This window comes from Taeniopygia guttata, chromosome Z (assembly GCF_048771995.1).
Source record: "Taeniopygia guttata chromosome Z, bTaeGut7.mat, whole genome shotgun sequence".
NCBI lineage: Eukaryota > Metazoa > Chordata > Aves > Passeriformes > Estrildidae > Taeniopygia > Taeniopygia guttata.
In genome coordinates, this window is record NC_133063.1 from 45,230,115 (window position 1) to 45,255,688 (window position 25,574).

At 39.7% G+C, this 25,574-nt stretch overlaps 1 protein-coding gene across 1 annotated transcript in view; it reads right to left on the reverse strand.

Annotated features, from left to right (window-relative positions):
• Positions 1-1,400: 1,400 nt before the first annotated feature.
• The window catches only part of KIAA1328 (KIAA1328 ortholog), a 171,279-nt gene continuing 147,105 nt past the window's right edge, over positions 1,401-25,574 (reverse strand). Inside the window, 1 exon segment of the mRNA XM_030258714.4 lies at positions 1,401-4,675. Coding sequence (XP_030114574.2) covers positions 4,462-4,675 — 214 coding nt within the window. The 3' untranslated portion in view covers positions 1,401-4,461.

Below are 25,574 nucleotides of genomic sequence, written 5' to 3' on the forward strand. Positions count from 1 at the left end.
CTGGGTTTCTTGCTGTTTTTTAGGTGCATTCTGCTTTCAAACACCCTAGTCAAGGACCACCATGTAAGCTCTGCTGCACAGCTGTGCCAGAGATTCTCAAGCTAGATGTCTTTCAGCTACATGGAGTCACAATATTTTAAAACATTTATTGTCACTGTGAGCAGACGAGCCTTCCAATGATGCAGGGAGCAGGTCTGGATAGGGAGAGGCATTTTCCAGAGGAAAGCCACCCAGTCAGAGCAGACTACATTGCTTCTGCTGGTTTAAATCACCTCATTCAATATTCTGTGTTGTCTTATGAGCATGCAGTTATGTAAATTTATAAATCATACACTAATTAGCACACAATTTCATAAATTTAGTAACAGTGAAAAAGGAGGTTTCTAACTAACCAGGCTGTGCTCTCTCTCCCCCACAGATGGTACAAATTCAAACACAGCCTGGAGGTCGTATTTGAGAAAATCTCTGCTACAACTTCTGAAGTTTAACCCCAGGCTCACATTCACTTTCAAGGGCTGTCTTTTGGATAGCTCAGGCTCAATACCGCTGAAGTGCAGCTAAGCTCATTTCTCTCCTTCCTCAACATCAAACCTTCACAGCTCATTGAATCACTGCAAATTTTATTTGTTTATTCTGATTCTTGCTCTCCAGTCTCCTATTCTTCATTATTTAAGTCGCCATCCCTTGCAAGCAATTAAGTTCAGTCCATGCCCTGGGTTATACCTAGGTTCTGCACAGTTGCTCTCCATGTGCTCTGGCCTCCCTGCCCAGCTGCTCCAAAGGGGAGATGCTAAAGTTAGGTCAAGGTAATTTCCTTCTTTCCCTCATTTGCCAAGCATACCTTGGACAGTAGCTCCTCAAATGCAGTAACATGATTTGGAAAAGGGTGTGGAGTCACATGGCTCTTACGGGAACCAGTGTTTAAAAACATTTCTCACTTTACAAGCACAGAATTGTCCTTCACCAGCTTATTCTAGTTTAACAACTCATCCCTGCCCTCTGGCTCACTCCTACTTCATCTCCACCTTAGGTACAGTTACCTGCCTTGCATCTTTGTCCTTTCTTGCCTTCATCTCCATCCTTTCTTCCTTACTCTTTAATTCATTTTTTTGTCCCAAAATATGGTGCTGGTTCTTCAAGTCTCTTCTCCTTTGTATTTTGAGACCTCTCTCCTACTTCACGCTCCAAAGGAGGCCTTGCTCCTTCTCACAGTAAGACCCATGTCCTGGAGAGGAAGAGAAAGGTTTAAACAAATTCTTCATGAACCTTAGCAAACTGGAGACTCACAACATAGTATGATGTGATGTTGTGGAAAGTGGAAAGCATTGTCAATGGCAGTATTGACAGCTGAGCTGGACAAAAATCAGAAGATAAGCCAAATAAAAGTCTGGAAGAATAAATTAAACCTCCAGATAATTTATTAGATTAAGACCTCACATACACATATAAATACGTGCTTGCAATGGGATTCAACAGCAAGACTGGAAACGCTAGAAATTAAAAGGGTGTGATTATTACAGGTCTGTGATGTGCAAGGTGCACAAAAGCAATAACTACACAAACAGCCATCAAGTGTGTGTGCACAAACCACATGGGAAGGACATAAACTGAAGGTGTGGGTAGGAGCCTTAGCAGCAGTCATGTTACTCCACAAAGCCTCGTGGAAAACACAGCCTCATGTGCAGCTGAAGGATATCCACTGGGAACACTCTGGACAAACAATTTAGCTGGACCAACTCCCCAACAGCAGCTCCCAATATAGAAGCTCAAACTTAAAAGGACACTGTCACGTCATTGCTTTTGCTAGTTTAATTTTTGCATTTCCTCTACTGTTTTAACAGATGGAAAACAATTTCCCTCCCAGTACCAACTACTGATTTTGTCCTTTCCTATTTGACACTCATTGATTTTTTTTTCTAAGGCTATAAATGTTTTAATAACTTCAACTTTGTAGTGCCTCATGGCAAAATATCTTTGCTTGCACTGACTGCTAAACACTATTCCTAATGTACTGCTGATAACTAGAGCAAAAGACAGCATTATAATAAAAAATTACTTTCCACAGGGTCTATGAAATTAATAGCTTTTGTTTCTTTTGTCCGCATCTCATAGAGAGTTAAAGCATACAGCTCTTCACACATCAGGCATTTCAACCATCTTTTACTTGAAAATTTTGATTCACAAAGGTGTGCCCCCTGTATAGGTCTGACTAAGAGAGAGCACCTTCAGCATAGAGCCCGCAACCCTCACACTGTCCTTTTAAAAAGAGCTACAACCAAAAAATATAGATCCAAGCCAAAGGTCACCTTCAGAATTAGAATTTTTTAAGTGATCATAAGAAATCCCAAAGCAGTAAAATACTGGCACACACAAAAAAAAATCACAGAACAGAATGCTCCCATGGAGTGTTCTCAACACAAAGGCACCTTTCAAGAAATATACATATATTTTTTGCTATTTTGAAAAGTCAGTTAGCATTCATAAGAAAAGGCAACTAAAGTTTCAGTCAAACTGGAAAAGAGACAAGCAGCAATTGAACTGAAATAAGATAACTCTTTCTCTATAAATGCCAGCAATTAAAAAGAAAACACCAACAAAGGTAAAAAAACACCATGGAACAACCCCAAACTCTGAGATCTATGTGATGGTTATCCCCAAAATTTCCTGCTGGTCCTTGTATATTTTTCTCTTCTTTCACCTCCTTTTTCCTGCCCTCTTTAAGCAGCAGATTACTCAGGCAACGGAACAAGAAAACTTATGCTCCAATCTGGCGTACCTGGGCCAGGGCACTGAATACATTTTTGGGACTCTTAGCAGAAACCTGGGCCTTCACAGGCTCAGGGAGTAGAACAAGAGGGACATTCAACAGCAGATGGACATATTCCAGAAAACTGTAATACCTCACTAAAAGCAGGACAGACCATGCAGGGACTTTCCACAGCAGTAATTTTCTGGTCCAGCAATGCTGCTTTCCTCCTTTAAACTCCTCTAAGCAGCTTTTAAAATTCAGCTGGGATGCACAGAAAGGATATAACCTAATTTGAGATTATGACTGGGCCTGAATGAAGCAGCCCAGTGTAACCTGAGGTTCTTCTTCCCCTTCACTCTCCTTTTGTTTCACTGATGGAGCACACTGCTGCCAGGGGCTGTGGTGCTCTTGTCTGAGATCCACCTCACAGAGCATCACACATTGCACAGGTGCAGCACGGGGAGGCAGGCAGCAGCCATACCCCAAGCATCAGTACAGAAACTCAACCCAGCCGTTAAGATAAGCAGGGTTGCCTAAAGAGACTGTCTGAAAAGCAGTACTGGCCCATGAAGTGGTGCTTGGGAGCAAATGGCCTAGAACTTGCCTGTACTGGATCAATTCTACCTTTCCCTTGCTGCAATTTTACTGTGCAAAGTGAATATTTTAGTCTCATATTTCTAGGAACACATGCCGGTGGCTACTGTTACAATAAAATATGAACACTACATTGTGGAGAAAATGACCATTAATCCTGTAATGTGCAGTCATTTTTACCAATTCGGCACATTTCTTTAAATAACCAAGTACATGCAGTAGATGGAAATGCATTTAAATAAACTGAAATAGATACAGCATGAATAATTAAAGCTGGCAGAAAAGTGTGCATTGTGAGCTGCTGGTAGAAATAATTACTGATTTGTCTTATTTACAATGGAGCCTGGATGCAGGATCAAAATAGTGCAAGTTAGTGAAAATGTCTTAAGACTGCTTTTATACTAGCACTACTAAGTATTTCATCCTGAAAAGTACATCAAATAGGTTTTGGATCTCTACGATGTCTGACTGTTCTGCTATTTCAGGGTTACATAACCCAGCACATAAACTCTGTCAAATAGCACTGATTTAAAGAGGAATATAATTCAAACCTGTGCCTAGTACATCATCCTGCAACATCATCTATTAACACTATCAGACACTGTAGAGTCAAGCTTATGATATATCCCCTAAAAACTCAGTGTGTTAAATATCAGAATGTTGAAGGAAAAAGTAGATCATAAAATCAGTGAAAAAGTACTAAAGTGCTTGTACCTTTATAATATGCCAGGTTTTAAACAGACTTGTTTAATTAGAAAATAATCTACTTTGAACATGATGGTTGCTGAATGTTAGGCAGTTCTTGCAAACTGCTTTAGAGCCAGAAAAATCAATAATGAAATATACTTCCGATATAAGGCTGGCAAAACTGTAACTTCAATGTATTAGAAAATGTTGTAGATTTAAAAAAAAATGCTATTGTAAATTGATTACTTGGCACATGAAAGGTTTAGGAAAAAATGTTAACACTTTCTGATTGGCATACCCAAACAACATACTTCCATCATGATCACTAAATCCAAAATTAACCTAGATCTAATTAGCTGTGTTTTAGAAGAGGGAAAACAAGCAGTGATCACTCAAATAATTTCAGAGTAGCTGTAGAGCAAGGAGTAGTGTCAAATGAAGAAGATCTCCTCAAGGAGCCGGCTCTCCTCCAGCTCATCTGCTCTGCTCCTGGGGCTGCAGGGGGTCTGGCACCAAGTGGACAGCCTGTGGCTCACACTGCAGGGCGTGTGAGGTTTGTTCCTGTCACAAGGTTCTTGGCCGAGCTTTCCTGGAGCTGATATTGGGTTCATAGCTTCCACCAGGTCAAGAAGAGAGGCTTGGTACCTACAGAAACACACCAAGAAAACAGAGCTCTGTTAAGACCACAGCACCATGCAGGAAATGAATCCAGTTTTCCTGCCTCCATAAATCAGATCAGACCTAGATTCGTTTGATATGGGGCACTGGCACAGAATGAATTTTGCTGAATGGACTCCTGTCAGTAATGACAACACAGAGGTACTGAAAAAGAGGCAAGCAAAGCATGAGTGCTCAGGTTATTTTAGGTTGTTTCATCAGCTTTTCCATTTGAGGTGTGTAATGTCTTAGTTGCACTCTGGAGACTGAACAGAGACCCCAAAGAGATGACAGCCAAATACACCAAACAAAGCAGACCCACGCCAGTAATAGTAAAGTGACTTATACACATGCTGCACTCTTTTTTTTTTTTTTTTCCTTTGAATAGACCTCTACACTTGATTTAGTTTCTCAGGGATTTCAAAATAGCAGGAGACTTTATTATTATAGCCACAAACTACATGTGCTTCCTGTAAATCTCTGTGTACTATATGGAGTCTGTCTGGTGGAAGCACTGAAGGAGTAGAATCTAAGCAAGGCAATACAAAATCAACACTTGAGGCACCAAGAGAAAAGGCACAGGTGCTAAGCATCATGCAGGCTGTCCTTTAAAGGCAAGTACAGACATGGGGGAAGGTTGCAAGCCAGTGTGATCTGGTAATGCTCACTGAATAATGGCATGTACTTGAGACAGGGACTTTCTATTAACATTCACAGGAAACAAGACTTGATCTAAATACCAGCACAGGATCGATGATTAAAATATATCTCCTCCTGTCCAATTTTAAATGTCTTAAACAATACCATTTCCACTGCTTCCCTAGGGAGCCTGTTCTCCAGTCATGTCTCAGTGATATGTAAGAGATATCACTCCAGAGTTTTACCCAAGAGTCCCTTTGTTCCATGCTGTTGCCAGCACCAACCTGCCTGAATGTTCCCAACCCTGAAGTGATTCACACATTCAAAGACTTCCATGCACAAAACATTATTCACATTATTTACCCAAATGAAACTATCAGCACAGATGATTGGATCCTTAGGGTATCTCTCTTGTAAGCAGCATTAATCTATAGCATGAAGAAACATCTCAAGCTGTCAAGCTGTTCTCTCCTTTGAGAAAAGACACTGTTTTTACTTTTATAACTGTAAGAACCTAGAAAGACTAAGCAACTAAGACAGCTGGGAGACGTTTCTCATCTCAGATGGGACAAAAACTCCTTAAGAACAATCATCTACAGCAGTTTATGGATGTTAGAGATTAGCACTGGCTTATGTACCTCCTAAAGGCAGACCACCACCTGTGCTGTTCAACAGCCTTGTGCAAGCAGGATGTAAAATGTTTTCCTACCCTGAAGTAGCCATGCCATGAAAAACACTCTTCTTTATCTCCACAAGTAAGTGCTACATCCCATCCATCATAAGAACACTGTCACAGAATCATTTAGACTGCAAAAGACCTCCAAAAGCATTGAGTCCAACCTTTGACTGGTAACTGCCCTGCCAACCAGACCAGAGCACTGGGTGCCATGTGTGGTCATTTCCTCAAAGCCACCAGGGATAGTGACTCCACCACATTCCTGGGAAGCCCATTCCAGTGCCTGACATGACAAGTTACTTCATCCATTACAAGATAACTCATTGTTGTGTTTGAGACATAGAACCACTCCCTCAGCTAAAAGGAGTTAGCAGTGGCACTAATGGGTTAATACCAGTGTTAATGCTGACTACTAAAGTTATGCTATAAAAGCTATTTCTTTCAATTTTTGTTATTTCTTCCAATCTGATGGTCAGTGTAATTTCTAATGCAGTCTGATTTGACATTACTGCCTCATAGGACTCTCTCCTGCTTGACTACAGATTTTATTTTCCTGCAGATGTGTTAGCTTTAATCTCACTCACAATCAAAAAGCTACTTTGCAAATTTATTTTCCACATTTTAAGCTTGTCTACACGTCTTTCTATTATCTAAGTAGCAAAAAATGAAAAAATACAACTTTTGTTTCAATTGGATGTTCATGGCTAACCCTAAGCAAAAGTGATGTCTTTCAGTTACTCTAACCAAAAGGTTCAGAAGGACGTGGGGTTTTGGGTAGCCAGATCAGATCATTTTAGAGAAATTTGTTGTTTGTACTAGCATTCAGAAAGTACCCTTTAAAAACTGAAATGCCTCAAAGATATGTCCAACATAAAATGGAATGAGCTGCACTGATAGCAAGAACTAGCACACAGATATATCAGATTTTTCACACGGAGAAAGTTTAAGACTAGACTCTACATAGATACACACATATGGTTTGAACCCCAAAGAAACCCAGTTATAACACACACACTGCTTTCATTAGCCACAACTAAAACTTCTTTTTAGATTAATCTAGTCTAGCATATAAATGCTTATCTCCTTTGACGGTAGTGCTATCATAAAATTTCAATTTGTCCAGCAGCCATATGCAATCACAGATTAGGCAAGGGAAACCAAACCAGCCAGTGCAGTTACAGCAAACGTGCAGGCCCTAGATTTCAGCAGTACCTTCGAGTTCATTTCTTCTGCAAGTTTATCTAAGTTTTACAGCATTTCTGCTATCAGGAAGGCTAAATGATTTGGCAGATTACAAGCACAGCAAATAGCAAAGATTATGTAAAAGACCAGGTGTTGTAAATCAGTCTATTTGACACCATAGTTATATATGCAATAAAGTGAATGAACTCTGCTAACAGAGCACAATCTGATAAAGAAAATGCTCCTTGCAGGTATTTAGTGTTTAATCCCAGGATAATGGTTTGCCTGGTTCATCTAAGTATCATCAGACAGCATCTGGCTGGAGGCAACAAAGTACACCTAGAATGGCTTGAAAATTGCAAAGACAATTTTCTCACCATTTATTTCTATCCTAATATTTAAAAAGACACAGTCAGAATGCTTGAATCCAACTTTCTCTAAAACCAAGGTATGTATTCTTTGCATGACTTGAATAAAAACATAAGTAAAAACAGGCTTTAATTATTATTATTATTATTACAACACTTGTTGTAACAACGCAAGAGTCAGAATATTTCAAACAGGAAAACTGATTTGTCAAACTTGGTTTGTGAATAGTGAATGCTCTTTTAAAGGAAACTAATGGCCAAGGGTCCCCTTGTTTTGCTACTGCTTCCAGAGGAGAAAAAATCCCAAACATTCTGAAGAAGTACCAGCCACTGTACATTAAGCTACATACAGAAATTCCTCGTGTATAGATGTTCAACCAAGCAACCAAATGTCCCATCAATGCTGGTGCTTACGCACATTTTCTTTGACAGGTTTTGCCCTCCCAACAGAAGGAAAATGGCATGGGCAACTGTACCTTTAAGGATGGTGATAATTCAGTCTGTCCTCACTTTTTTGGTACACTTGTCAGTGTGCTGGAAGGTCGGTAAGCAAGGGGAGTGTAACCCAGGTTCTTATTAATGCATCTCTTGGAGTGGATTAGAATGAAATGTCACATAGTCCAATGGGTTAAAATATACTCAGGCTCGGTGGGAATGCCCAGGTACCTCCCCTGAGTGGGGGGAAACTTTCATTCCTCTGGCGTAAGGCCCCAGAAGTGAGTCTGGGGAGTCTTTGATAATTTATGATCCCTTCGCAGGGATTGCCTCTCATTTGAGCCAATAATGCTCCAGATCTTCCCCCAGGGAAGAGGGCAGTTTAACAACTGAGGGAGCTATATAAGGAAGAGCAATTAGCATAGCAAGAAGCACCATCTCCCCTCAAAGGACCCAGGCTTTGACAGTTCACCTCTTCTGTCTCGTGCAGACTAGTATATGTACTCCCAAAAACTCACCTCCTCCCTCGAGAGAAGCAAACCTGGCCTCTGCAAAGTACCCTGACACCTCCACAAATGGGCAAATGCTATGAGTCATTAATCATTAATAGTCCAGTTTCTCACAGCATCTCTGCAACAGACTGGAAAATAATCTCTTTTTTTTTGACACTTCTCCCGTGTATACTTTTTCATCTAACTTTAATGAGCTTGAAAGTCTGCATGTTTCATCATGGGAGAAGAAAATTTGTAAGGTCTACAAGTTTGCATTAGAAGTCTAACTATTTAGACAGATAAAGTTTGGTGAAAGCAATCTTCAAAAGTCTCCAAAAAATTCATCAGGAGAGAACACTAGGAGCTGGTGGACAAAGCAGAAGGGAGGCAGGGCCATAGGCAAGAGAACAGAGATGAGAGTAGGGATACTAGACCACAGTAAGCTTTTAAACTCTTCTTTCAATGCAGAACTTTCACCTTTGCTTTTACTGTAGAACATAAAACTCCAAATAAAGCTCACAGAGCAGCAGAGAAATGCTCAATCTGGGAGGCTGGTACAACTGGGATCAAGCTGGTACAGAGCAGAACTGCAACCTGGGGAGCAAAATCCACCCTGGTCAGGCTTTGCACAGCGCTGTGAAAGCATTCCCTTCATCTGCATTACTAAAATAGGCTGCTAGAAATTTGTCTCCTCAGCCACTAAAACTCTTTTGGAAATTTTATTAGAAACTCTCAGCATTGGCTCTTAATTAAATAAGTATCTAGTAGAGTTTATAAACCCTTAATGTAAGAACAGTTTTGTAGTCTATCACTAATATAACAGGAAACATCATAAACCATTATGATTCAGAACAGATCATTAACCATTCACATTTTAAAAAGGAAAACAAAAATAAACACAAGATGGCACAGACTCAAATCCCTCTTTCCACACTGTGTCTTTTTCGCTGCTCATGAAGCAGGAATACAGCGCTCTGAACGCCTACAGGTGAATCTTACTTTGTCCCATGTTTCCAAACTGAATGGGAAGGAAGCTTTCACATTTTTATGGTGAACACACAAATACAACTGATACTCTGGGAACCATAAGACTGCTTATGCCCAGGATGGTTGGTGCAAAATCACCTGAAACTACTTGGTATTCCTCCTGATAAAACCTTCAGGGCACTCAGAGCTCAGACAGCCCTACAACGTACAGTACCTAAAAAATGGCCAGATTATGCAAGAGTGATGCACAGAACACATAACTTTGCAGGATATTAGAAAGAACAGTGCTCTTGAAGGCCTGCTTGCCTCAACTGGCTGAACAGTGATGTTTATTTATTTAGACATTTGGGATATGCCAATGGATTTTTAATGTTTGTCTATTTCCCACTGGTGGTAAAATATATTTCTTACACACTATCCAATTTTTAAACTACACCATTGCAGTTTCATATCATGCAGTCCCATTTAGCCATTAATATCATTTGTTCCTTCCTGAAAAAAACCAGCACAACTTCAACAAGTTTGATATTTGGAGGAATGGGAATCTCCTTATGAGGCAAAATAACTAAACTAATTAGAGTCATAAATAATCTGGCAGTAAAATATAAGTATATTTCTTTAAACAAGTAGTGTTAGATAATATTTGATCACTATATTTAGAGACATCTTTTCATTTACAGTCTCTGATAATTTATTCTTCAACCACAAACATGTAGAAAACACATAGAATGTCTCTTTGCAAGGTGATGGCATTTCAACAAAGCATACTGGCAATACAGTTTTGTAGCTGTATAGGCTTACTTTATTTAACTGTATATACCAGAGGAAATAAAAATGTTTATTTTTATACTACTGCTTATATTTTCAACATAAAGTGCAAAGTGATTTACTAATGTTACATGAATTGCCTTTGAATTACGGTACAGTATTGTGCCTAAGTACAAAGTCCAACACTGTTTGGTATTCATAAAACACCACCTGCCCCTTAGCACTTTACAAATGCTAAATACAGCTAAAACCACATTCAAGGAGTAGGGAACAGACCCATTTTACAGAAAATTTAACAGTTTATTGTTATGATAAAGCAAATATCAAATCATTGTTTGACTGGAACAAACAGGGCAAATAAAAGCAGAAAAAACCCACATGTACATAAGAAGTGGCCTGAGCACTCAAACCACCTGAAACATGAAGATACCACAGTAGTGATACAACCTGGGGTTATATGGAAGAAAAAGCTATGATCCACACCCAAGCTCTAAATGTGAAGGGAAGAACTCAACCCAAATTAAAGGGTTCTAAGCACTTCCTGCCATCTTTAGTCTGGTCACTATATATATACTATATACTGATCACAGTATAATGGATGAGAAGTTATCTCCATGGCTTGTCCTTTCAACATCTATGTACCAACACACTGTCCATAAATTTGCCTAATGTTTTTTTCAACCTGCAGTTTCCAGCACGTCCTGTGACAGCAAGCTCAGGAAGTTCACTGCTGTTGACAGACATACTTTTGTTTTCTGTTTTAACACCTTGCTAGTTTTGCTTTAAGGACTAACTGCAGTTAAGTCTCTTCCAATGTGGTTAAAAATAGCTGCACATTCAATTTATCCACCACCCTCACAATTCTGAACCCCTGATCATTTTCTCAGTCTTTTCCTATCCAAAGTCATTGCTTCTTAAACTACATCATCCTGCTGATTCTGTGCATCTTTCCTAGCTTCCACTACAGTTTTCTTGAGAGGCAAAGACCAAGCAGAATCAAAATGTGGCTACAGCAAGACCTATGTATACACAAACTGTTGAGAAATTCCAGAAAGGTTTGAACACCACAAATCCTAGCCACCTGCTCTGAGTTCAATATCACGTAGGCATGGTGTTGATGACTCTTCCCCAAGTAAATTACAGTTTCATTCGCTCCATTTTGATTCGCCTTTTTGGAGTTGTTCACTACTGACATATCATTGGATTACCTGAAAGAACTTAATATTGAAACACACAAATGTATTAGGTGACTCAGGATATTTTGCTGTTCACTTCTCACCCCAGGTCACTGATAAAGAACCAGCCCAGTGAGTTCTGGGGGGATGCCTCTGCTAACTGTAAAAAATGAACATTAAGTCACTTTGCTTGCTATCATTTAACCACCAGTAAATCCCTAGAAGGAACTGTCCTCCAATCCTACAGAAACTTGATTTCTGTAGCAACTTTTGGTGTGGAACCTTAGCAAAAGACTTGAATATCCATAGGACTGAGCTGATAACTCAGAATGTTTCTTCCCCACTCCCTGCTCTGCGAGAATAATCCAAGTCTTAGCCAGCAGGCTATTTGGCCCAGGAAACCTGAAGTGAATATGTCAGTGAACATTAGAGTTTGGTTGGGTAGGAAGTGAAAACTGAGAAAGAGAAGCTGATTTTGCAGTCATTCCCTGAAAGGCCACACATCAGGATAAGGGAGTTTGTCTTTCATGTGCGAACTGCACCTTCAGAGACCAAAACACACCCTAAGGGGTATTCCCATGTACTGAATGTCAAGACACCAAAACTGAAATAAACCACAATACAGTGAAGGACAATTAATGAGGCTGAAATATGAAGAGAAGGAACAAGATTAAATTAAGAATTAGAGACAAAGGGACTGTGACAGCCTGAGATTCCCATTTTACTTTCAAACAGGCTGGAACTCAGAGCAGATACTTCACCGTGGGATACAGGAGGAGGCGAATTTAACAATGCAATATATGTATTTAAAACAAATCCAGATGGAGACATACTTCTCACCTGCAACAGGAATGTATCTTCCAAAAACACTTCAGAGTTTCTTAGTTCTTAAAGAAAAAGATCAGACTGCACACTATTTCAAAGCAATTTAAAAAAAAGATCTAAGCCTTTTATTTAAAATATATCATTCAATGTAAAACAGAATATATTTATACAGTGTCCTCAGCAAAAGCCTCCTGGAGTGCTGTAAAATCCACACCCACATAATAGAGAGCTTACACTATCAGAGACTTTTAGAGAGCTCTCCGAGGCAGTATTCACAGAATCATAACCTAGAGAAGGAAAAGACTTATTAGACCATCCAGCCCTCTCCCTGCTGACAGAACTGCTCCCTACAGTGTACTTCCTCACATTTGTTGCTAACAATCAGCCTCTCTCTACTCTCCTTGGGAAGCCATTCCACAGCCAAATATATCTCATGCTATCATTACCATTATTACTTATTTATGGGCCACGGTACAACCTAAAGGGCCTTGATCACGATCAGGGGGACCAACTCTAGTACCACTTGTAAGAGCACTCCTCTCTCCAAAAGAGCACACAGTCAAAAGAGGTAAGCCAAAGCCCAGTGGGAAACATATAACACACCATCGAGGAGAGCAGAATAGTATGAGAAATGTCACAAATGTCCCATGAATTTTTGCTCAGAGTTTGGTGGGAGGGAAATGTATGTGTCAAGAATAAGAACATCTTTCTGATAGTCACCTAAACAAAGAGAAAAATTTTCTTCCTCCAAGCTTCACCCTTTTAGTTATGGCTAAAGATTTGGCATGGTACTGAGAAATCAGCCTTCTTTTTTGATGCAAATACAATTACAAAATATATTGCTTAAGTATTTAAACAATAGATGTTGTAACATATATTGTTACATAATATAATGTAACAAAAAATGTTACATTTTTTCATTCTGCTCTAGTCTCAGTCAACATTTATTTGAGCCACATGTATTTTAATAGTCTCTCATAAATCAATACCTCCAGCATTGCAACAGATTTTGCCACTCTCCTTCCATCTTTGACATTTTTTTTCCAGTAAGCAATCACCCAGAAATAAGCACCATATCCCCTAGAGGGGCTGCACAGAAACAGAGAGGAGATCAGCTCCCTCCAGCACTCACACAATGCTTGTCTGCGCACATTCAGCCCTTCTGCTGCTGCTCCCTTGCTCCACAGGTTCCTCCCTTACCTGTAGGTCTTGCAGAGCACTGAATTCAATGCCTCACTTTCTAGGTTACTAACTATTATCACCAAATCGTGTGGAAAGCAGCATCAGAGATTACAGCCCTCGCACAGATTTTCAAGAGAAGCAGCAGAATTGATAACACTATCACACGCCTGCTAACTGAAATGTGCAGTGCTTGGCAGTGTTCTGGATGAGCCTCCCTCCCCAGCATGGTAAACAGTAGTGAAGAGCTAAAGAGGACTTGGTCTTGAGAGAGGCTGAGGACTCTGCTTTGCCCCTGGCTGTTTGCATACCAATCAGTGCCAGTGCTCTAAAGGACACCAGATCCAGCAACAGCATCTCTAAAAACTTGAGCCCAAAGGCAGGGTTGATAAAGATTTTTTTTCCCCCTGACTTTTTATCCTGGCTTCACCTATGGTAACATCCAAGCAGCTGTCATTACTGAAAAAAGAGTTACTGCTGCTCTCATTCCTCCTTGTTACACAAGCAGGACATTTTCACTTACCTGCTCATCAGAGACCAACACCTGCTTTCCTCACCTTTCTACATTCCCATCTCAACACTCTGAATCCAGTTATCCGACCTCTTTGCAGCTAGTAACTCAGCCTTTGCTATTTGGACTCAGACCCTGCTGCCCTGTTATCAACCTGCCAAATACAATTCAAAGTGCTGCTTCATTGTTTTTGTCTATGTGTGTTTTTAGTAGTTAAATAATAACCAACTAACTAAAGACCAAGAATAAGAAACACCACAGATCATTTCTTTCAAGGTATAGCTGCAGGCTGCAGCTGCATTGGCACAACTGCGGTTGTAATAATTCTAGAAGAGGGAGGGTGAACAACAAGGTGAGTGCAGGGAAGTAAAGAAACCTTTTAAATCAGATCTGCCAGTGATAGAAGAATAATTTAGAATGAAGTTTTTGTACAAAAGAGAGAAATTACAGAACCAGGTAACTACCACAGAGTTTAACAACCACCTTCTGCAATCACCCTGTTTGTATTGTCCTTCTCTCCCCTCCCACACAGCCGTTTCTGTGTCATCAAGTCTGAAAGCTCTTCAGATCAGAAAATGAACTTTGGTGTATGTACAGCACCTAGGGCCCTGATTCTATTGTCATATTACATAACAACCTTGCACTTCAGAGCACACTTAGCTTTTATTCCTTTTAAGCACTCTATCATCACAGCACATCTTCAGCAAGATATTCACCCTTTATTGTTCTGGGCCAAAACTAAGCTGTCATCATCTTTTCTGCCATACTTCATCCCCTACATCTCCTGTCTTAACAGCCTTTCTTTTCAATTTTTCACTCTTACAAGTTTGTCCCCAAGCATCCTTCCCCTCAAAGCAAACTCTAATTCAATGAATCATCTTCAAAACTGTGCCTTTTCTTTTTATAATGTACTAAAGCCTCTGACAAAAGGTTGCATATGTAAGTCACAGTATAATCCCACACCTCCTCTCTGCCAGTCTCAGTGCTGCTCCTCAGTTTTGATTTCTTTTCCACTTTTCATCTCTTCTCCCTACCATACTTTCAGCAAAACTGGGACTACCTCACCCTACAACTTTGTGGGTACTACATAACTACAAAACAATTCTAAGGGGCATGGCTTAGGGGAAGAAGAAACCCATCACATACAGCTTGCTAAGTCTATCACCATTTACATGGATTACCAACCTGTCTGTTTTGCAAGCTCAGTCCAAATTCCCAGCCTTCCAGATAATAAATCAAGTTTTTGCTTCAGTTGTACAATCATTAGGAGATCTGCATAGTTTTAGGTCAAGCATTTATACTCTTTTTATGATTCCAAAGTTTCTTACCTTGTCATTTAGTTACTGAACTGTGAGCTTTCATTGACTTTCTAACCATTGTGGCAAGAACTGCGAGTAGCTGTGCAGGATTTAAGACCTCACTGAGCAGAGGAGCAAAATCAGACTGCAGTAATTTTAAGTATATATTGGGGTGGAACCATGACCCTATGGAAGCCAGTGGAAGTTCTGCCACCATTTCACTGGGGTTGGCTTTCTTCCCTGCCATTTCTTGTGCTGGGGTGACTAAATATTGCAAGCTCTCTATTTTAAACCTTGGAAATAAGATGGCTCAGAATGCTTGATAGTTTATTCTACCATTCTATTTTCCTTTTTATCCCCCCCATTCTGGTTAAATATTTTACATACAGTCAATTGCTGTACCTAAACAGCATTTCTTCTTGTGGTTCTGCATGATTCTTCTCTTCCTGCTTGTCAGCTTAATTTCTTCTGCTGTGGCATGGAGTGTGTAATAGCAAATCTAGCACTCAAATTCTTGTTTCTTAATTACCTCTGCCCTGTCAGCTATATCAGGGAAAACAAGTTGGCATTAGACAATTCAGATACAAATAAACATCCAATTGTGATAATATAGAGTCCTGCCTTACTGTCATTATGGAAAAAGCTGTTTCAGGGAGGCTTAAAAAATTAAATAAGCCCATCACTTCTTAATGGCTAAAAACCTAAGGATATCTAAATTATTCTTCAATATCTTAATCATCTGGGAGAATCATGATCTTATGTAATGCCCATTTTAAATGAAAGGTTTGCTGCTCTGCACGGTTACCACTTCATTTTTAATTGTGAATTAAAGTATAATTCAGGGTGGCTGTATGCCAACTTGACTAGAGAAATTTAGACAGTAACTCTGGTTGAAAGAAGGGGGAAAAAGCAGTTAGATTTCTTTAAGTAATAGAAAATCACTCACCAAGTTGTACTTTAAAACAAAACACTAGAGCTTTAACTCAACAAACTGACTTGAATTAAACCACAGAAAAAAAGGGCTTGTACTGTAAATCTTACAGGGCAGAAGTGATGGTAGGTTATCATTCTGCTTATTAGCATGCACTTTGGAGAGTTCAGGGCAAGTATGGATACGCATTCATTCCATTTTATGCTGCACATTACTGAAAACACATTCCTCATAAATAATTCACAAATGCATTGTCTGAAATTTCAGATTCCAAAAATACAACACTGTTTTCAACTTTATGGTTGCCTGGTCTTCAAAACAGAAACAGACAATTGGATGGATGGACTTCACAAACCCGATAAGAACCCATCAGTCAGAATTATACTCCAGAGGTAAATGCAAACATCTCCCAGCCTCTGATCCCTGGAAGCAAGGCTGTGATGATAGACCCTGTGCTTGTGCTAGCAGCCCCTTGGTAGGGAGCAGGCAAAAAAAGAGAAAGGGCAGAAGTAACCACATAGTGAGGTGTGGTGGAGAGCTATTAAGGGGAAATTGGGTAGAAACCCAGAGGAATTTAAATTTAAGATATATTAGCAGTCAAAATACAAAGACTGAATATAGCTCGTCTTGCAAAAAGCCTATTCTTCAGATCAGACTGCACTAGAATCTTGAGCTCTGCTTTTTGTTCCCAGCTTTTAACTGGTATCACTTTGTTTATGACATAGTAACTGGCATCATCTTTATGTCAGCTATACTAGCACGAGTGAGGTGAATAGGTTCTTGCACTTCATAAGAAATCTAATTCCTGCAGAGAGCAGAGTGACCACAACACACAAAAGAAAATGAGGTATGCCTCATAGGCTGGAGTGCTTAGGGTTCATATACACAGTGATTTCTGTATCTTGCTGACATTATATATGTAGGTTACACTCAGTTGTTTTTTCAATCTTCATACCAGGCTCAGAAGCCTGACATCAGATAGCAACTGCTTTTCAGCTAGATTTGCACTCACTTGCTCTGTTCTACTCAATTCCAAGTGACAGGCACACACAATTTTGGGTACCTTATCCAGAGAAACATTTAGTGCCCAGCTCCCAACAGAACAACAGCCCATGATCTGCCTATGTACCAGCTCTTTATATGAACTAATTCTCTCAAATTTGCCTGAGAACAAACATTGCAACTGATGCAAATACCTGGCATCCCAATGCACTGGGTTGGGTGCAAACCATATGTGAAAGACAACGCTCTCATAAAAATTGTATTCCAGTACCCAATTGCTGTAAAACTTCTCACTTGGTGCTCCAGTGTGGAAAGACTGGGACTATCTGTCACTCTATTCCATTTCCAGGTGTGCTGAACTCTCTGGGGTAATACTTAAATCAGCTGAGATTTCATACATCAGAGATGAGGATACATAATTCAAGAGGGAGCCACTGAGATAAAACAGTAGCTGTAAAAAATATGGCATGTTGGTGGAGCCTGGTTTAGCATGTCAAAGAGGGGCCACTGCTGGCGAGGAGCCGCGTGCCGCCGGCACTGGAGCAGGTCGTGTGGCAGAGCAGCCTCTGTCAGCTTCACAGGGACACAGACACCAAGCAGGTCTGGCACTGTGCAAGTACTAGGTTGCAAGGCACCCTACAGAAAAAAAACAGCAGTGAGGCACACAGCACAAGGCGCTCAGGCCCAGTGTCCCTTGGCTATAGTCATCACATGCTAACAACCTCTTTCAAAAACTTTACACAGGTGGTAGGTGTCCCACTGAGATAAATTACCTACTTTCAGCTGCTGAACAGATGGGCAGGGAAGTGAAATTTTAGTTTGTTCATTCCCAGCAGTAACTAGCAAAGATGATCTCGGTTGCTGCAGGATTACTTTCTGATAACCACACACCTTCAAACAGTCCATGATTCTGTTAGAAACTACATAAGATCATCAATACAGTACAAAATAAGGCAGGACACTTAAGAGATCAAAAAACTGATGCTAAGTCTCTCATTCCCATAATCTTCAGAATATACTCTAGGCTGAGTAAGGCCAGAAACTGTAAAAAGAGGGACCTCAACAGGCAGGAGAAATGGGCTTACAAGCATCTCACAACCTGCAACAGGAAATGCCTGGTCCTGTATTTGGGGAGGAATAGCCCCAGACACCAGCACATGGCAGGTTTGACTGGCTGGAAAACAGCTTTGCAGAAGGATCTGGATAGTTGTCTTGATACACAAAAAAAAACTGAACAGAAGCCAGCAAATGCCAGAACTGCTGGAAAGTAAAGGGAGCTGATCTTCCTCCTCAACTCACCACCAGTGGGACACAGCTGGAGTGGTGTGCTGTGCCTGTGCTGAACTCTCCAGTGTAAGACACATGGACTCGAATGAAGACAATAAGGCTTTGATGTATCTAACACAAAAGTGAAATGTGAGAAAGCTAGGACTGCTCAGCCTGGAGTAAATGCAGCTCAGAGTGATCTCACCAATAGGTATAAATATTTGATAGTATTTATAAATAGAGGAAATAAGCTGTAGTCAGGCTCTTCTCTGGATGCCCAGTGAAAGGACAAGAGGTAATGGGCACAAACTGAAATACAGGAAATTCCATATAAATGGAAGTAAAAAAGTTTTCTTGCTAAGTAGACGGTTGAACATTGGCACAAACTGCCCAAAGAGACTGTTTATCAACACAGACCAAAAGGGCAACGACTGGCTACCAAGGACTGGACCACCCATGCAGTGAAGGCATCATACAAACAGGGAAGTTTAAAATACCAATCAATGCCTGCAAACCAGGAATCCCCAGAAACAAACCAAAACATGAACCAAGGACTTCTGCCAAGAAAAGTCTGCAACTCATGAAAACCAGGATTAGGGGAAACCTGATGATGTATTTGAACAAGTCACTTCAACAAGCAACAACTTATGCTTCACCAAGTCACTTACAACTATTCACATGCAAATATATCACAGTGTAGCCCAAACTCTGTACATATTTCTTTTCTAATAAGATGGTCATACCCACACTGTAAAAAACTTAACAAAAACCATTTTAGTATCTTCCCTTTAAGCTTGCAAATATTTTCCTGGCAGAAGTCCTAAGCTAACTTTACAGCAAGATCTCTCAAAGGAAACAGAACTTAAAAAAAAAAACCAACTCAACAAAAACCACTACAAAATGAATGTGACCCAGGGACTTACCCTTCTATGCAACAACACGATCAGAGTGCACAGAGACAGTGAAGTCCGCAGGGCGTGAAATTAAAATTTTCACACAGATACAATGAAGTAATGGTACAATGTTACAACCTTGGCACAAAAATCTTCTGGTTTGAGTAAAGTCAATGTCATGTGATGTTACGGTTTGTGCACGGGTAGAAAGAGTCTGCTGCTAAAAAGTTCATAACAAAACACAAGAGGCAAAAGAAAGAAAATTGTACAGCTACTTACAACAGACCTGTACATTCTAGTGATCTAGATGTCCCTTAAGATGCTCATCACAGTCGAATCAGGTTGTCAGTGCAGGCTGAGTTAAGAAAACACACTTATCTTTCGTGTGTAGAAATCTAGGTGCTGAGAGGCCATTAGGAAATAAGAAAAAGATTTGCAAGGAGGGGGGAGGGAGAAAACAACTCTCTTATGAGGTCAGTTTGTTCCCTACAAACGAGGTAGATATACAGGTTCAAACTTCCAAGCATATGGATAAGAACAGGGATGCACAGAGCAATTAACAGAGTCAAGCAGAAGCTGGGATGAGCAGCAGCTGGAGCTCTGTTAAAGTCCTTCTAGGAATTGCTTCACCTGCCACAGCAAAAAGAAAAGGCTGTGCTGGAAGAACACTGGCTCCTAAGCAAGGACAAGGTCATCGGAACAAGAGAGGAGCTTGAAAAATTCCAGGCAGAAGCAGGCACAGGGCCACAGACAACAGACACTTTAGAAGACAATGCCACATGACAGTGGTCACCTGCAAAGCAAGCAACCTTTGTACTGCAGATACACCAACACAGTCCCACAGGGATTCACCAGATACTCTGCAGGGAGCAGGAAGCATTTTACTTCTAAGAGTATGGAGAAGTCTCTCATAAATCATAAAGCTGCTAGTACATTAGGATGTTTCACAGAGACCCAAGAGACTGACAGATACACATGTATTCTGAATTCTGTGGGGGAAAAATCAGAATCCAGTAATACTGCTCATTTCAAACCACAATTTTGTGATCACAGGCACAGAAGTTAATGCATGCAAAAGCTATTGGCAAGGCATTTCCAGTAACCCTTCTGGAAATGTAATAGAGAAAGTCAGTCTAACAGTGCAAAGGTCATTCCTTACAAGACTAGCTTCTCATGCTACTGATCCAAGACGGTTCACACAGAGAAACATACAGCCAAATGTGATTTAATAAAAACTTCAAGTCTTCAGCTTATTAATTTTTTTTTAATTTTTCTCATTTCATTCCAGTGATTTTATTAGGTTAGACTTCTTCATCTTTATTATAAAATAATCAGAACTGAAATGTTTCAATAAACCCAATTTCTGTTTTAAGTAGTAAAAGATGATTCAACGCAGATGAAGCAAAAATGAAAGTTAAAAGTACAATGGCATTAGAAGCTTTGAGAATATACTTTAAATGATGTTAAATACATAAATTATATATTAGTACTCTAGAATGTCTTTGTTTTTTACATTAAAAAAAAAGAACTGCATCAACTTTTTTTTCATAGAATAATAGAATAGCTTGGGTCAGAAGGGACTTTTAAAGGTCATCCAGTCCAATCCCTTGTAATAAGCAGGGACATCTTAAACTAGGTAATTTTCACTATGTTCTCCAGCAGCATGGAACAAAGCAAAGTACTTACAGGTGGGAAGAAACAAAGGTGAAAAACAACACTCAAGTCACCACCAATAAAACAGAGTGCTAACTTAGTACAGGGCAGAAACAAAGATACAACATTACTCTCAGTAAAAGTTTTAGATTTCCATCATATTTCCATATTATTTCCCTCCCAACAACTCAAACTAAAATAAATAATTCTTTTTTCCTGCCTCAGAGGGCCATAAACTAAGTACCATCCCAAAACCAACACAAACCAGATCAAAATTAACATACATGACCCCAGTGTACTGGGGAGCTAGAATCACATTGCATGGAGAAATTTAAATATTAAATATAATCAGTATCTACAATTAAATAAATGATGGAAAAATCCAGCAAGATACTTTTTTTCTTCTCAATAATCTAAATGTTGAAGAGATAGCTTCAGTGCTCGAGTCACAGCCCATCACAAAGCCAAACTTAACAATGATCAATAGCATCTTTTTTTGGAAAGGAAATGTGGCTTAGGAAGAGAAAAAAGTCACACCTGCAGTAGGAAACTGATGCACCCAGCATGAATAAAGATCTGTAAACAGAGAATATAACATCACCCTCTGTTTCCTACAACTCTGAATCAGAAAGCTAAAGGGATGTTACCTGTTTCAGGGTTCCCCAAAGTAATGCCAATAAAATACAAACAGATTCAGTTCAGTAGTTCAAAGTTCAATATTCTTTACACTGAAACACCACCATTACTTTCCCCAAACAAATGTGAAAGACACCTTGGTTCTTTCATTACTCTACCCAGGAAAAATCAGGGCCTAAATTTTCTGTTACAATGTCCTACTGAAGTCATGACAGATATGTAATATGTTAAGATTGAGACACAACCCCAATACTATTTTTTCCCAATCAGAAATGTCTCAACAGGGATGATAAGCGATAATAGTTACTTAAAAAATAGATAACTATTTAAAAATCATTATTATAATACATATATTAAGAATGGCTTTAAAAAGCTTTATGAATTAGAGGAAACAACAATAACAGTCTTGAAATATGTTACATTTAGAAACACAATAATGATAAAAGGTATCTGTGTATGTGCCATCTCACAACTCTGTCTGATGCCCACCAGTTTATCCAGACAATAAAGAATTGTTCAGTACTCATTTTGTGCAGGCCACTTTCATTTTTATTAAATTCTGATAGTATCCTAAAATTAGTTACCTCTTTTCCAAGATGAGGAGTCCTAATTGTGCTGTTCATTGCATAAAATCTCTCTCATGTCTGTGCTGTGGTGTGTTTTTCTTTGATTTGATATTTGTTCAGTGTTTTTTCACCCCCACCCCAATCTCTTCCCTTCCCCAGTTGTCAATCTTCCCAAGCTCTTCCCTAACCCTCTCCTTTCCAAGTTGTCAATCCTCCCTTTCCCTGCCCCTTTCCCCAGAACATTCCCTGTCACTCCTCCCAGCCTCCTCCCCTGCTTCCAGAGCATTCCCTGTCTATTTAGTGAGTCTCAACACCCTACTGGTTACTTTGTGTTACTCCACTCCCCTGTTTCCCCTGATAGGTTTGTGATATGTTAGTCCCTCCTTAGACTCCTCCCCAGCCCTACCCTCATTGGTTGCTGTTCCTATACCCCGCCTCTTGAGTTCCTGTATAAAACCTTTGTTCGCCCTCCCCGGAGGATCTTGGGGCTTGCTGAATAAAGCCATCCTGTTCACCCCCAAGTCCCGTGTTGCCTCTGTCTATCCCCGCGCCGACAACTGGGACCGCAGCGCTTCATAGGGGGAGAGGCCACCCGTCCTCTTCCCTCTCACTGCCCAGCACGCCACTGCTCGGGGTTATCGTGGCAAGAGAAGCTGCCCACATTACAACACATCTGCGAACAATCCATTGCGCTACCCAGATTTGAAGCCAACACACAGTAATCACTATTGAGCAAAAATTTGCTAGAGCAGTCTTTCACTTCAGAAGCGGAAACAATAGAAAAATAAGAAAGCTTGTTAAAAATAATAGTCATCCTAGGGCTCCATAAATGGAGATTCAACCTCTAGAGAAAGACTTCAGAGGGATGAAAAGAAATCTTACTAGTTTAAGAGAAACAGTAAACTGTCAGCCAGTCCAGTCTAAATGAAGAAAATGGAACAATCTGCTAGCTCAAGGGAAGGAAAAAAAATACCACCAACCTACAACCAAAAAACCCCACAAAATTGAACCCCACAGAGAATTCCAGCCAAAGAGTAAGGGTTATTCTGCTGAAAGCATTAGGTCCAGTAACAAATTCCAATTTTAAGCATATAAAATATAGAAAGTTTAAGTTACAACTAGAAAGAAATGAAGTTACAAAAGGAAGAGGATGATAAAGCTACAGCAGAAAAACTCCATGTGGGAACTTAAGAAGTTTCTGAAGCTACAGAGGACACAGTGGAAGACCAGTTTGAAGGTTAAATGTCTTGCAAATAAATTACAGAAGAACTCTACATGAATGAACAATAATGAATTGCTAGGATCAGCTGGTATTAACTCAAACTTCTGAAGGAGCTCAGGTATGAAACAGCTGAACTACTAACTGTAGCTTGTAACTAATTGCCTAAAACTGCTTCAGTTCTGAGCAAATGCATGATTTTTTTTTTTAAGTGATCAGGAAAGATGCAGAAACCTACAAATGAAGAGGTCTAATGTTTAGAACAAGCAGACTGATAGAAATTATAATAAGGAATTAATAAACTTGACATATTGGCAGAGATTAAATATAGTCTTCATTCACTGGGGACCTCTACAAGATTCGTAAAATTATTACGCATCTAAATAAGGAAAATATAATTTATATAGTCTATTTGGAGTTCCAAAATTCCTCCAGAAAATCTATTACCAAAGACTTAAAAGCTGACATAAACGAAGAGAAAAATCCATTAATGGATAGATAACTGGCTAAAACTCAGGAAATTAAGAGAAAGCATTAAAACTAGTCTGCTATAAAGTGGCCAGAGAGGTCACCAGTGGAGCTCACTGAAATTTGTGAGGGCCTGAACTCTTTAATGCATTCACAAGTGGCATAGAGAAAGGACAAGTAAGGAAGAGACATTTGCTGATACTACTACGCTATTCATGGTAGCTCAAAGAAAAGCAAAATGTCTTTATAGAGGCAGAAAACTAGAATGTCACAAAGGCTTAAAGAAGTATGGAAATAGGGAAAATCAGACACTATAAAGCAATAACTGGTTACTGTCCTTAGATGACAGAGAGGCAGGAATGTATTTTTGAAGCAGGAAACTCATCAGGTGGAAATAACTATGAAATACCTGAGAAGACAGAGCTGTGTCTGCATGCTGAGACCATCCCCTGGTGCACAGCACATCTGATAGGCAGGGATGGACAAGACTGATGCCAGGTCCTGCTAATACCAAAAATCACTGCAGTACCACAGTCCCCAAGTTCAAGTTACAGGGCGTCACCATGTACAACAGTTCAAAACAGGACTCTCCAAAGTAGCCAAACTTCCATCAGCATGATTTTTATTGAAAATGTTACTATGTGACAAGCTCATATACTGCTGAAACAGATGCTGTATGATCACAATCAGGCATATACACACCCTATCCCAGAGTGGAGGGCTTTACATCTTTGATGCCTAAGCCCTTCAATTCATAGAGCAAGCATTAGAAGTATATTAATAATCAGGGCATCAACCATGCAGCACATAGGTTAACCCTGCATTTGCCTCCCATCCATAATGAAAATATGAATGACAAACAACTTATTTTTAGTTCCACATATTCAGCTACAAGAGATAAGGTGTCAGTGTGTGTTACTCCAGGCTTATTTTACAGCTCATAGGGATAATAGGTATGACCAAAAGGATATTTAGCTGGTTCTAAAATAAAATAGTGAGGGTAACTAGCTCAGTTGTCTCAAGATAAGCAAGACAAATTCCATCCTAACTATACCATCATCACAGCTAAACATCACTACTGAATGGACCAGCCAAGCATGAAGATGTGCTGTCGCAAGATCCTGCCCTAAGGAGTTTACAGCCTGAAAGGCCCAGGAAAATGAAGGAGAGAAGAAAAAGGGAATTTATTAAGCATAAGCAATATGGTGGAAGGATGGCAGAGACATCTTTTGGGACAAAGGCTTCTTAAAGTAAGATCTCAAAAATAAAAAAAAATCTCAAAAAAAAAAACAAACAAGAGGAAATGTCTTAGATGAGAAGAGAAATTATTACAGTACTAGGAACAGAACAGTTGCTTAGAGAGCCATGAAGACAGGACTCAAGACTCATCTTACCTTGCCAAGCTTTGTAGAAATTGCCATCACAGTAGTTCTAAAAAAGTTTTTAGAGGTACAAGGTAGAACACTCAAGGTATCAGTGCAGGAAAAAGAGACAGTAATTTTTTTTTTTTTTTTTTTTTTTTGGACAAAGGAGTAGAGGAAAGTACAGAGGAACCTCAAAATATTTTGAGGCTGTTTTCATTGCTGTGATTAGAAATGCAAACAGGAATCACATCCAACAAACCAAAATTCTCTTAAGATTTGATGTGGTATTTGAGAACCTGCAAATGCACATGGGGAAAATTTGTAAAAAATAGTAATTAAAATAACAATTAAAATG